Raw genomic sequence first — 14,393 nt, 5'->3', positions numbered from 1 at the left:
GAAATACTTTTTTTAAACTTTGAATTACGTATTGCATTTTTAATCGATCAGAGGAATAATAAAATATATGATGCGCATACAGTTGCTTTATGATTTTTTTTTCTAACTGAGGCTGGTCTGAGTTAGAAATCTATTGAAAAGTGTTTTGTTGTAAATAAAATGTTCTGATAACGAACAGTGTTCAAACTCAAAATTCCAGGAACATTACAAATCAGGTGCAGAGCAAACACGGACCTCTACAAAAATTGAAGGTAGGATAAAGTGCCATGGAGGAATGATTATCCTCCGCCGACCGGTCGCATCTGTAATGTTTTTTTTTTATTATTGTCGGGAAAACGAAAAATTCCGTAAACAATTCGGTGATTAATAATGCATTTCCACTTTACATATTATTTTTTGTAAGTTTTTCATACTTGTTAGACCATTTTATATACACCGGACTGACTACGGTTTCTTCCGTTCTCCATGATCATGACAATGAGCACACGGCTGGTGCAACTGGTCGGCAGGGGATGGCTAATCCTCCTAGGCAACTGATCCCAACCTTATCTCTTTAGAGGTCTGTGTTGCTCTGCTTTAAATTTGTATTCGGTATATGGATTTTTGAGATAGTTGACAGTCTATTATTGTCATTTTTTATAAATCAACCTTATGTTTTGTAATGTTATGAGGCCATTTTATTTTTCTTCTTCATATTATTAAACACTATGGATTTCTCTTATCAAAATAACCATCGATATATATTCTGTGCATACATAGGCTCTTTGTTATGTACAAGTATTTCACTAAACTTGTTGCATACTATGAAATAATGTATTAAGCAATATTTTGTGACTTTCCAAACGAATTAATCTTAAAGAAATTAAACGTGTTTATCTCTCAGACTTGCTAATTTAAAGAAAAAATATCAAAAGTTGCAATGTATATCTGTAATTTTTATTTCTAAACGTTAATAATTCTATAATTTGTTGTCATTAAAATTGAATAGATGCGTTTTTTATCTCAATATATGGAACGGCGAGTCGAATGTCGTTTACATGTTCAAATATAAGGTGAAATGTGTCCTTGGTGTCATCTCTCAACAAATACGAACAACGCAAAAAAGCTTTTAAATCAAACGGACTTTCGAATTTTAAGGATATGACAATAAATTCTTTCCAAAGAAATTGCCACCTCTTTACATTGTACTTCTGTTTTAAGTTGGACAAAAACTTCAACAAAGTCTGAACAATGATCTTTGACGATCTAGAGGCATCCTTGTTGTAATTTGAAATAAAATGTGTTAAAGTTTTAAGAGCGATATTTGTAGTTCTCCAAATGTGAGGGAACTTATCAGGTCGTTCTTTTCCTTTCATAATCATAAGACTAGTTTCTATTGGACATATAAGAGATTGGTGAGTAAAGTAAAATGGTGGAAACTGAAATCGAGGTGAAAAAGCATCCTCCAGCCCACTAACAAAGTCGTTGAGAATATATGTCAGTTGCTCTTCAATAGCTGGACATCGTTTTGACATCTTTATTTTTATTTCAGCAAAGAATTGGTATCCATTTGCTGCAAAATACATTTCAACAATTGACGACTATGACATGTTTATACTATGATTAAGTATGTTGTAGGTACATTTTTTAAAAGATGATAATTTAATTAAACAAAGTTATTCAAAAATATATGAAAAAAATGAGACACGGGCTTTGAAAACGTAAACTGTCCCCGTCTTAATAAAACACTTCTACAATTCACTTCCTGCCATTCGTATATTCATTTATAACAATATTTGTGTAACATGCACGGATCTAAGGGGAGGGGCCGGTTCTGGAAAATTCAAAAGTCTTAAATTAACATAGTAATATTGCTGAAAATTTGCATAAAAATATTTTCGATACGTGCATAGTACACATCAAAGAGAAATGATAAGATTGTAATATATAGGCATATACCTCGAGCGTCAATAGATGTCGATTTAATTGCATTGATCATTTGAGATGCATGTTTGATGTTGCGTAAAGCCCTTTCATCAACAAAACGAAAAATGTTTTCGAGAATGTCGTATTTTCCAGCAGCAAGTAATCCAATTCGTTCCAAATAGTCGAAGTTTTCCATGACACTACATCCTTGTTGAGTTGGTAGCGGGCAGTATTTCCTAAAGTGCAGCTTCCATCTGACATAATTTCCTTTCTCTTTATCATTTTTACCAAAATACCCTGTTATGAGATCCGCCAATAATCTATTGTGAATGTCCTCTTCGTCTATGTGAAAATCTAAGCTAAAAGAATTGAATAATTGCAACGTTTTTGTTCCAAATATATGTTCTATCTTTATGGAAGGAACAGTTGAATAAAGTACAGTTTTAGTTTAAATTTAATAGTAAATACACGTGATAACTAGCACCAATCTTTTATTTGATTAAGTTTATATTTTTGATTTCATTTTAAGTATCTACATGTATGAAATAAATTTAACAAACGTTTAGTGAAAATTACTCCATTCCCTAAAAAAATGTTCAGGTATACACTTTAAAGAAGTCTTGTTTTGTTTATTGTTTTTTTAAAAGGATTGTTGAAAACTAGTTAAATTGCAATATCTTTAACATGTTTCTAATTAATTTTGTTGTTCAGTTCTATATGGCAAACTATTTACACTTAATTACTAAGAATTTTGATTGTCTACAAAAATAGTTTTAAAATTTCACGATTCTCAATAAAAGTATTTTTATTTATGTGTGACAATAAACAAACAGCATGTGTTTTATTTGCTAGTATTAATTATCTATAATTTAACTTATTATGAATTTATTATATAAGGATAAACACTCAAAGAATTTAAACTAAACATAATGCTATTTTATATTAAAATCACACATTTTTATAATGTTATCCTTAAAATTCATGTCACTCCACTAACTTTTTCTAACTTTTGGGGTTTTTTTCATGAGAAATCATTTTTTATATAAATAGTGTTTTTAAATCGTGACTTACTTCGACATGGCCGAAGACATGTCCTATGCTAATGCACATTTCATATTTAAAGTTGTGATATAAAATACAAATTTAAAACAAAGGAATCCGCTATGAATCATTCAGACTAAATGATAACAGTTTGTATCATTCACTTCAACATAATAAGTATACTAACCATAATTCGAAAAATATATTTTGAAATATCATTTTTTATCAAAAAGGAAATGTTTATACTTTTGTTTACGCTATTGTTAGATGTATTTTATTCTAATACTGATGAAATGATTGATGAATACATATAAGTATATTTTTCATAAATAATGGTCTAATTAAACCCATCATAATGTTTGTGACAATATGAGTCAACTAATTACCACGCCTGAAGTGAGGCATTACAAATCATTAAAATTAAATCGAGAATTGAAAAATGAAAATAAATATATATTCCTACGTAGCCTGTTGAAGAGAATATCGCATTACCCAAGGGAATAAAAGAAAATTCAAAGTGTAAAGGAAAGAGACATTACAATGTGACTCGAAGTATACGTTGTTTGTGATTGAAAAATTGATTATATTTTACATTGATTGAAGCATTATTTACAATTGGACAAAAATTTCTTAAGTAAAGACCGGTCAATAGAAATGATTTATCTGAAATATGATTGTCATTAGGGAAATTATATACCTTAAAATCACATACTGGCTAATGACTAAAATATATTTTATTCTTTAGTTAAAACAATAAAAGTTAGAAGATTAAAAAATACGAGGTGTTTCCAGCAGTTCAACACTAATTGCTTACAAGCTGTTGAAAATATTTGTTAACCAACCGGGTTGTATTGGATACTGATTTAAGTGTGGCGTGATCGTAATTGTTTTGTAAATCGTGATTGTTACAGGGAAATAGACACGGTAAAAAATAATTTGAAGGTGAAGTTATTCGATGTCTATGGTCTAAAATCCTGTTCAAAAAGAATGCATTTGAATAGATATACCAACAACCATAATTTACGAACATCTGAGCTTTTACTGAGAGGCCTCTTATGCATTTCATATGCCATGGTTTCGCATTTACATTTCCCATGCACTTGGGGGACCATGAGGGGGAAGGGAAACTCAATATTGTTGTGTTGGATCAAAGAATATATTTATATTTTCACTTCAAGCCGGATTTTTTGTTTTACTTTTTAACAAAGTAATGTATCAACAGTTCCAAAAGAGAAATGAAATATGTTAATACGTGTAACAATTCGATATTCGAAAATAAGTTGTATGTGGGTCACATGTCTCTTTAAGCGAACACATATAAAAAGGACCTTATAGAACGATTTGGCTATTCTCAAAACCACGCGTTACAGAAAAGATACTCGGAGGCGGACCCACAACCATATAACAACGGAAATGCTAAAGTAAGGTTTTTAAAAAAATAATAAGAATTTTAAGGTAGATAAATCAAATTAAGCGTAATAATATCGATTTTACATTGTTCGGAATATGCATTTAATGAATTATAACTTGGAAACAATATTTTAGGTTTGTTTTATAGCAATTATCTCACTATGACACATATGTGTTTTACTTTAATCAATTGGATTTCTTTAATCTAATTATATTGGATGAAATATTGTGAATGGATAAATGGTTTTCTTTCCCTTTTTATTATAGCCTAACACTGTTTCCAAAAGCATTTTTTCTACAGTGATTGTTCGTTGTTGTTGAATTTTAGCAGTAAATAAGAAAACGAATGATTTTATTTAATTAAAGTTGATGAGAGAGAGAGAGAGATGGGCATTTTAAAACATTTTTTTTTTATTCAGTAAAAGAAACAATAGTACTGCAGACAACGACTTTACTAAAAAGGAATTGCATAGACAACTTCTTGCTCTTTTGAAGAATGGTTATTTAAAAAAGAAGTCTGATATCACCAATTGGAGAGAACAATTCACGGAACATTGTGGAGATCCTGACATTGTTGAAGGCGACATAGACGGTCACTTTGATTATTTAGAAAAAAATGGCATAATCAAACTTGGCAAATATGACGTTCTTCGGAAGATTTTTAAAACTTTCAACGTTATAGCCGTTGACCAGATCGATAAAACTTTGGTTAGGATTAACTCTGCACCGGAATCATAATAATTATGAATGACATATCAATCTCTTTTGTTTTTAATGTATTACAACTTTGATGAAGACTTTGTGAAGTGATTCAATTTGATTCTTGTAATTAAGGTCTTCCGTTTCCAACGGAAGACCTTTTAGTGATTGTAGTGTTTCTTCTTATGTTTTTTCCTGTTTTGTCAACAATATTTTCAGATATGGCTGGATAGATTTTCTTGAAATTTTCAGGAATGAGAGAGAATAATAATATTTCGAGGTTTCATTTTTCATTTTTTTGTAACTCATTTCCGGTCGTCCATTTCCTGTCCCGCGACAAAAAGCTTGTCACCTCGAGAAAGATTGGACATACAAACTTTGTGGGATGATAGGTCTATTGTTGTAGATGTGTTTAAACTTTTTTGTTTTGTTCGTCGTAACTTAAGGTCGTCACCGGAAGCACTCCAAAAATTATTTTTCTAACGTATTTAATTATTATACATGTACACAGACTGAATATATAAGTATAAATTCCCACATATGTCATCTATGCGTTGTTCAATTAACCAAAAAAAATCTACTTCCGGTGAGATATCTCAATTTTGTCTGGTAGCTTTTTTAAAACAAATTTTGTACATGCGAGATCTCAGAAACTGTAAGTGACCAAGACACGAAACTTACTTTGCTGATAGACATTTGACTGAAGATGTGTTTAACCGGTTTCATTTTATCGACCGTCATTTCCGGTCCCCACCTGAAGGGTTCAAACAATCTATTTATAAGTTTAACTGTTTAAATTAGATTGATACATAATAATGACCGATAGGAAAATATAAAAAATGTCAGCTTTTATTTTCATTGAGCGCTTCCGTTTGTCATTTTCCTGCCCCATAACAAAAACTTGGTCTTTAATATATCTCTAAAAATGTAGAGACTTGAACAACTACATTGTGGGATAATACACCTATGTTTGAACATGTTTTACACTATTTTGTTTTCTCCGGCGTATCTTCAGGTCGTCACAGGAAGAAATCCAAAATTTGATTTTTATAAAAAAAAAAATTTGCAATTTGCCATGGAAGTAAATATTTAGTAATAGAAATACTATCGATTATCTACACATGGTTAAATAAACAGAAATCCTATTACAAATATCTTAGTTAGCTTTTTTAACACAAATTTTGTACCCACGAAATCTCAGAACTGTAAGTGACGAGACACAAAACTTACTTTGATGATAGACATTTGACTGAAGATGATTTTAACGCTTTCACTTTGTCGAGCGTCGCTTCCGGTCCACACCAGAAGGGATCAAGCTGTTTATAAATTTTTTCTTTGAATACTTTATTCAGTCTACTGAACAGTTATGTATCGTAGGTAAATGTACAAAAATGCCTCTTTTTATGTCTTTCATCACTTATGTTTGTCAATGTTCGGTCCCGAGACAATCAAAGTACTGAAGTACTGACGGGAGTTGATTTTATCGATTATCATTTATTCAAAATCAACAATATGTGATTTTGCATGGCAAGTAGTATCAGTAATCAAAATATTTCTGAGAAATTGTATGGATCCAGGCAAGATTGAACTCTTGTCTTGTTCAACCAAACGTTCGGCTGTCTCCGAAAAGCAAGAGAGACTCTGTTTTGTCGGATATTAACGGAGACAGCAAAGCGTCTGGTTGAACGAGACTACGTCGAACTCTAGCGTAGGAATACATACGACTTTAAAAAATATAATAACTGTTTTTACAATTTAAAATCTTATTATTTTCATGGTATTATTAAAGTTTCTTAGTAAATGCATAGGATTGTTTTTTAAAATCAACTCCCAAAAATCCTTTTCCCAAGGAGATCTCAAAACTGACAAAAACTAAACAACAAAACTCTCAGGAAAGACCAAATAATGAATGATGATAAGTTTTCCACGTTCTGTTTGATCCGATGTAACTTCCGGTCGTCACATGAAGTACTCAAAAATTGACCTTTTGTCTGTTTGTTTTGTTTTACATAGAAATATATATCATGGAAATTTTTTTCACAGAATATGTTATATCCATTTTCTTTTTAAATGAGTAATGCAACTTTTTTGCAGATTAAAACATAAGAAACGGAAGAACCTTTTGTTGCTATAGCAACAAGAGTCTAGTAAACATTTATTTTTATTATTTTGATGTTTTATAGCTTCCATTTTTTAAAACGTTTTGTTTCTATCCAGTAATTTGGTTAATGTATTTTTTTTTAAATTTTCTTGAAATTATTAACAAGATATATTTTGTAAATAACAAGCACAAGAAATTTATATTTAACATATTGTTTCTCCGACAAGAATCTACACAATTTGTATACACTGTTTTCATAACACGTTAAATGCAACATTAAATATTTTGAAAACAAACAGAAACAAATGAAAGTTGTACCTTTTATTTTGTAGGGAAAGTAGAACAAATACAAAAAAGCAAATAATTCACAATTTACATAATCATTACATGTTCGCATATACAATGTTAAAGCAATACAAGCTGTAACTGACTGAACTTGTGTGTATATATATATATATATATATATATATATATATATATATATATATATATATATATATATATATATATATATATATATATATATATATATATATATATATATATATATATAAAATAAAAAACTTTTAAAACACTGTTTCAAAATATTTCGACCGTGTTACCGGTCTTCATCAGTCGGTGTTTATTGTCTATAGCAACACAACGTAGAACATATACTATGACGTCACAATATGAATACAGTCTGGCAAGTGACGTCATACAACAGTATTGTGCCAAAAACATATGAAATATAGGTGAGAGTCTATAGAAAGCACATTGATAGCCGTAATTAGTACATAAACAAGTAATATATGAAAAATGTATGGATAACGGGACATAAAATAAAGGAAATGTCTATACAAACTAGTAATAATGTAGTCTAAAGACAATAATGTTCCCTTTTGTTGATACCAAAAGGCATATAAGTATTTAATTTTTTCTTCCACAAATTTTCTCTAAATTTTCTGTAAGTTTCATCTTTGTACAATTTTTCGATACCTATTACAGAATAATCCTCAACTGTATGTTCGTCAGTATAAAAATGCATTGCTACAGGGTCGTTAGTTTCTCTCCTGATCAGTGACAAATTTAAAACATGTCTTTGATATAAAGTCACCCCCGTTTCCCCAACATATACAATTTTGTTACACTTTTTACAAAACACCCCATAAACAACATTACTTGACTTGCAATCGATATGATTTTTAACTTGATACGTTTTGCCCTTAGAATCTTGAAATTGGCCAGAACAAATAATATATTTACACATAACACATTTTTTTGCACCACACGGCTCGCATAAGTGTTGTTTTTTAAAAAAGAGGTTATTATGTTTCTTATGGACCAATATGTCTTTCAAGTTTTTGTCCCTCCTGAATGCCACTATAGGTATGTTATGAAACGCAAGTTTTAGGCGGTCGGAATTTTCGAGAATTTTTTGACGTTTCCTTAATATTTGATGAATATTTGGTAGTCCTCTGGAATAGTTTAACACAAACGGAACACGGTTACACTTTTTGTTAATTTTTCTGTAGTTCAATAAATCCGAGCGGTTGAATTTATCCACCTTCGCCAGCTGATCCTTGACCTCCTTGTTGGAATATCCACATTTGTGTAAATTAGTTTTAATTTTCTCCCGTTGTTTGAAATATCCCTCATCTCGAAATTTCCGACCGCCTAAAACTTGCGTTTCATAACATACCTATAGTGGCATTCAGGAGGGACAAAAACTTGAAAGACGTATTGGTCCATAAGAAACATAATAACCTCTTTTTTAAAAAACAACACTTATGCGAGCCGTGTGGTGCAAAAAAATGTGTTATGTGTAAATATATTATTTGTTCTGGCCAATTTCAAGATTCTAAGGGCAAAACGTATCAAGTTAAAAATCATATCGATTGCAAGTCAAGTAATGTTGTTTATGGGGTGTTTTGTAAAAAGTGTAACAAAATTGTATATGTTGGGGAAACGGGGGTGACTTTATATCAAAGACATGTTTTAAATTTGTCACTGATCAGGAGAGAAACTAACGACCCTGTAGCAATGCATTTTTATACTGACGAACATACAGTTGAGGATTATTCTGTAATAGGTATCGAAAAATTGTACAAAGATGAAACTTACAGAAAATTTAGAGAAAATTTGTGGAAGAAAAAATTAAATACTTATATGCCTTTTGGTATCAACAAAAGGGAACATTATTGTCTTTAGACTACATTATTACTAGTTTGTATAGACATTTCCTTTATTTTATGTCCCGTTATCTATACATTTTTCATATATTACTTGTTTATGTACTAATTACGGCTATCAATGTGCTTTCTATAGACTCTCACCTATATTTCATATGTTTTTGGCACAATACTGTTGTATGACGTCACTTGCCAGCCTGTATTAACATTGTGACGTCATAGTATATGTTCTACGTTGTGTTGCTATAGACAACACCGACTGATGAAGACCGGTAATACGGTCGAAATATTTTGAAACAGTGTTTTAAAAGTTTTTTTCTTTAAGGAATGAATTCAATATTTTTTAGTTTTATACGAAAAAAATGGTTTGGGGCAGTTTACGCTTTATAAACCGCGAAGCGGTTTATAAAAAAGCGTAAACTGTTCCAAACCATTTTATATCGTATAAAACTAAAAAATATTGAATTCATTCCTTATAATTTAATTTATTTGCTATCAATTGTTGATAAAAACGGTCATTTGATCTATAAAATGACATCAAATTGTACAAAATTCAAACGTAACGTCAGGCGGATTGATACGTTTTTGACGTTTGTCTTACTATGACGTAGGCAACATTCTTTATACGATATAAAATAAATTTTTCAACCAATCAGAAAGCGTGTTACAACCAGAATTAAATTATTATTCATTGAAAAAGAGACTTTGGATATATATATATATATATATATATATATATATATATATATATATATATATATATATATATATATATATATATATATATATATATATATATATATATAAAAAATAAAAAACTTTTAAAACACTGTTTCAAAATATTTCGACCGTGTTACCGGTCTTCATCAGTCGGTGTTTATTGTCTATAGCAACACAACGTAGAACATATACTATGACGTCACAATATGAATACAGTCTGGCAAGTGACGTCATACAACAATATTGCGCCAAAAACATATGAACATATGAGCATATATATATATATATATATATATATATATATATATATATATATATATATATATATATATATTTATATATATATATATATATATATATAATCCAAAATGAGTAAAGTTAATCCACACAAGTAATAAATAATAAAAAATAACAGAAAGCCGATTCAAAACTAAACTCTACCGGTTTCATTATAATCTTCAGGAGTTTTGAACAATCACCATAGGTACATAAGTACTTAAGAAATGAAGATAACAATTTTTCTATTGATCGACGTATCAAAGAAAAAATTGACCGGAAAACTTCATCAATGCGCGTAGCGCATTGATGAAAAAGTTTTCCGGTCAATTTTTTCTTTGATACGTCGATCAATAGAAAAATTGTTATCTTCATTTCTTATCATTTAATATAACATTTTCAAATCAAAAAATGTGAAGTGTCATTGATCAAAAATGTAAATAATGTAAATAAAGCGGCGCGTATGAATACAAAACAACAACAGCAACATTATTCAAAATGGATGCGCCTTCAGCTGATGCAGAGCTTTAATGGATTAAACACAAATAGTGAGTTAAAATCAGAACCGACTGAATTGAAAACGAAAGGAAAATACATGCGATAGCTTGTGATATTATTCACTGTGCAGAAAAATTCGTAATAAAACTAGTTTTCATGTGAGATCGGTGGAATATGCAACTGGACATAACCATCCAAGGAGAGGCGATCGTGGACGAAAATAATTGTTATGTCGACAAATAATAGTATGTATAAGCGACTTTTGTAAACGTTGTGGTAACTAGATAGCCAGTGATGTACTTAAATGGTATACTAGTATCTGCCGCTTGGAATGCGCCGAAGGAGTTGATGCATTGTACTCATAACGATGCTTATTTTGAATTTCTGATGACCGATCATGTAGGGTACTGTGTAAAGAACAAGTGCACTTAAGCTATAGAGAATGGGCCCTTTTTCAGTGCCGTTTATATGTAGAAAATATCACCAAATTGCTTTTTTCTCATAATAGTTAAGCACTCATGGATACTTCTGATTTATATGCACGCTTAAATTTACCAAAATTAGAATACAATTTAAAAAATTGAGGATTTTTAAATGCCTATAAATAATCTAAATCCGGAAAAATCGAACCGGACCTACTTGAATTGTGTCTATTTAAATCAGAGGGAGGAGACATTTAAATCAACATTGCTCTGTTGGTGGATCGATTGGCGCGTTTGCTGAATTATACTTTATGCATTATTTTATGTCTGAAAAAAAAATCGAATGAAGCTTTGAAGTTGCATATTACCATAGTGACAAACAAATATTCCTGACCATACAAAGATGAAGGAAAGCGATCTAAAACGTGTCAATTTTTTACAGTGAGCACATTTGACAAACGTTTACCTGGATAGAAACCACGTGATTGTTTGAAATAATTTATTCCATGCGTGAGTTCAAACATGGGTCACGCAGGTAATAGATTTCGCTTGCTATAGGAAAAACCTTGAAATTTTCATACGTTCTTCATTTTTTAGGTACCAGCCTAACCGAGTACAAACTTCTTACTTTCACAGGAGTTTACTAAATGTATAATGCGTATATTGTCTTTTCCACAAGTTTGTACTCGGTTAGGCTGACAGTAAACAAAGGCTTTAAAATGAATGCCTGTCCTCGATTTACTATACAAAATCACGAATGTCTGCTGACCCCTACTATGTTTTAAAGCTTCGTGCTTTTCATAAACAATAATTTCAGCGCTAAAACTTGTTAATTCTTATGGAATAGATATCAATAGATAATGTTAAGAAATAAAATATGCTTAATTTGATTCTTCATTTTTTCACTTTTCACCGGGGCCCATAAGTGCACTCGTCCTTTAAAAATCATCGTTACCAAATTTGAACAGCAGTGTTACCGTGAAAGTGTATGGGCCTATATGTTCGTTATAATTATTCCGGAAAAGGAACAGCCAGCCTCGCAGTAATGTTGATTGATCTCAAGCAGACGAAATCGTGAGAAGACGCTTAATTCGTGAATAAGATATTGTGTTTTGTTTATTTTTGAAGGTTAGACTTTCAAGTTTTTATGTTTATAAAGTTGTATTTTGTTTGCTGACAATAAAACAGACACAACATTACACTCTCTTGACAGTGTTTATTTTGGAAATTCCCGTTCTATAAATAGTGTTTGATCAGAACAGTTGAGAAAAGTAGATCCGGCAAATCAATTTTATTGATGCAGGTATCAAAGAAATTTTTCGACCAATCAGAAGCGCAGATATCTCATCAAACGAATAAATATTCAAATGATCATTGTGACGTCATATAACATCAAGTATATTTTGCGCTTTTCAGAGTTCATTATGACGTCATAGTATAAGCGTTTTGTAATAGTACGGGAAAAACATATAATATAATCAAATATTCTATAATTGTACGAGAAAAACATAAAATATATTCAAACATTCATAATTATAATGCATTAAGTTTTGGTTTATATAATGAAATGAAATGTTTTTCTTTTGTTTCACTCTCTTTTGCGGTTGTTGTTTTATAAAATTATAGATAGGACACACTGTAAAGAATCGGCTTTCTGTTATTTTTTATCATATATATATATATATATATATATATATATATATATATATATATATATATATATATATATATATATATATATATATATATATATATTAGAAATATATTGCATTTGAGTAACTGTTATTGATTTTAAAAAGGACATGTCAGTTGAACTAAAGTATACGTGTTTTTCATCACAAAAAATTACCGATATTTTTATTGGCCGCCTTAACTGTACTGCGGTTTGTTAATTTTTAACATAGGACCCTATGGGATTTTGCTTGAAATGTATCAATTTTGCAAATTTTTTACAATCTTTTAAACTTCTGCCCTAGGGAATTCCGACTGGTTGTTTGAAGGCCTGGTCTCCAAAAACTACATAGATGTTGCCAATCATGAATTCAAGCATCTCATTAATGTCTACTTAGAGTACTTGTGTGTGCAATCAGAATGGTTTTTAACAAAATAGTTTTGAAGATTTTCGATGACAAGGTAATAACCTACAAGTTCAACTTTTATTCAATAAACAACTCTCGATGATATCAAAAAGCCTAGATTTTAATTTTACATAGATATTGGTTGTATAAAGCGTTTAAAAATAGTACCTTTTTGATGTTATTGATTTTGGTAAGATTTTGTGACCTAAACGTTTCTAATAATTGTTCAGAGATATTTTAGTATCCATGTCTGATTCACGTTTCTGGTGTATATTGTTGTATAGTACTCTTGAAGTGTCTCCTTCACTACTGTAATGATTTTAGTAAGGAGTAAATAAAGAGTTTTGGTATACTACAATTGTGAATTATAAAGATTAAACAGTCAACCGTTTACATATGATTGACTGTGTTGAAATGTGTTGAACGTAGACTACAATTTGGTACTAGTATATGTTTTTACTACAATAATCACAGTGGTTGACCAGGCACGCTTTGATAATTATATCACTGTTGTTATAACGTTACCTAAGCTGACTAAAAGCACACCTTTATCATCTTAGCTGCAAAAAACATATTTCATACCCATTTCTTACTGAAACCATGTTATCTCTAATGGACTATGTTTTCAAGCCTTTAATTTTACTAATGAAATCATAAAAGTAATTAATAATTCATCATGATTGCAGGCCTTTTTCTAAGAATAATTGATTAAATCACGATTACTTGTAATCAGAAAAATGGATGATTAATGGTGACTCATTAGTCTGTAATGGATTACAGCTGATTACGATTACACCATCCCTGAATCTAATCTGCCGAGCTCGCCACACGTGCTTTTTTGCCCTGTCGGGCACCCTCAGAGTCGAAATACTTAAGAAATCTGGAATTATGTGAATGTATTGACCATTTCCTAGTCAGCTATAAACTCTGCTCTACCCATGGTTTGCTTTGCTTCATCCTCATTTTGTTGTTTTAGTTCAGTTTATATAACACATATTTGCGGCCCCCACGCCCCTACCACCCCAGGGTCTATTTTATAACGTGCCGCCCCCCCCCCCCCTTGGTCGGAAAA

General features: G+C 30.6%; 1 protein-coding gene across 1 annotated transcript; it reads right to left on the bottom strand.

Moving 5' to 3' along the window:
• Nucleotides 1-922: 922 nt before the first annotated feature.
• Nucleotides 923-2,353, bottom strand: LOC128180462 (uncharacterized; the record flags this gene model as incomplete). Its single annotated transcript, XM_052848587.1, has 2 exons — nucleotides 923-1,552; nucleotides 1,939-2,353. Coding segments are annotated over 2 exons (993 nt in total), but the record flags the coding sequence as incomplete, so codon positions are not given.
• Between the last annotated feature and the right edge of the window lie 12,040 nt (nucleotides 2,354-14,393).

The sequence above is a fragment of the Crassostrea angulata genome, chromosome 4 (genome assembly GCF_025612915.1).
Source record: "Crassostrea angulata isolate pt1a10 chromosome 4, ASM2561291v2, whole genome shotgun sequence".
In the NCBI taxonomy this organism is placed as follows: domain Eukaryota; kingdom Metazoa; phylum Mollusca; class Bivalvia; order Ostreida; family Ostreidae; genus Magallana; species Magallana angulata.
Note: the sequence above shows the minus strand (reverse complement) of the source record. Positions and strands in the feature narration are given on the sequence as shown.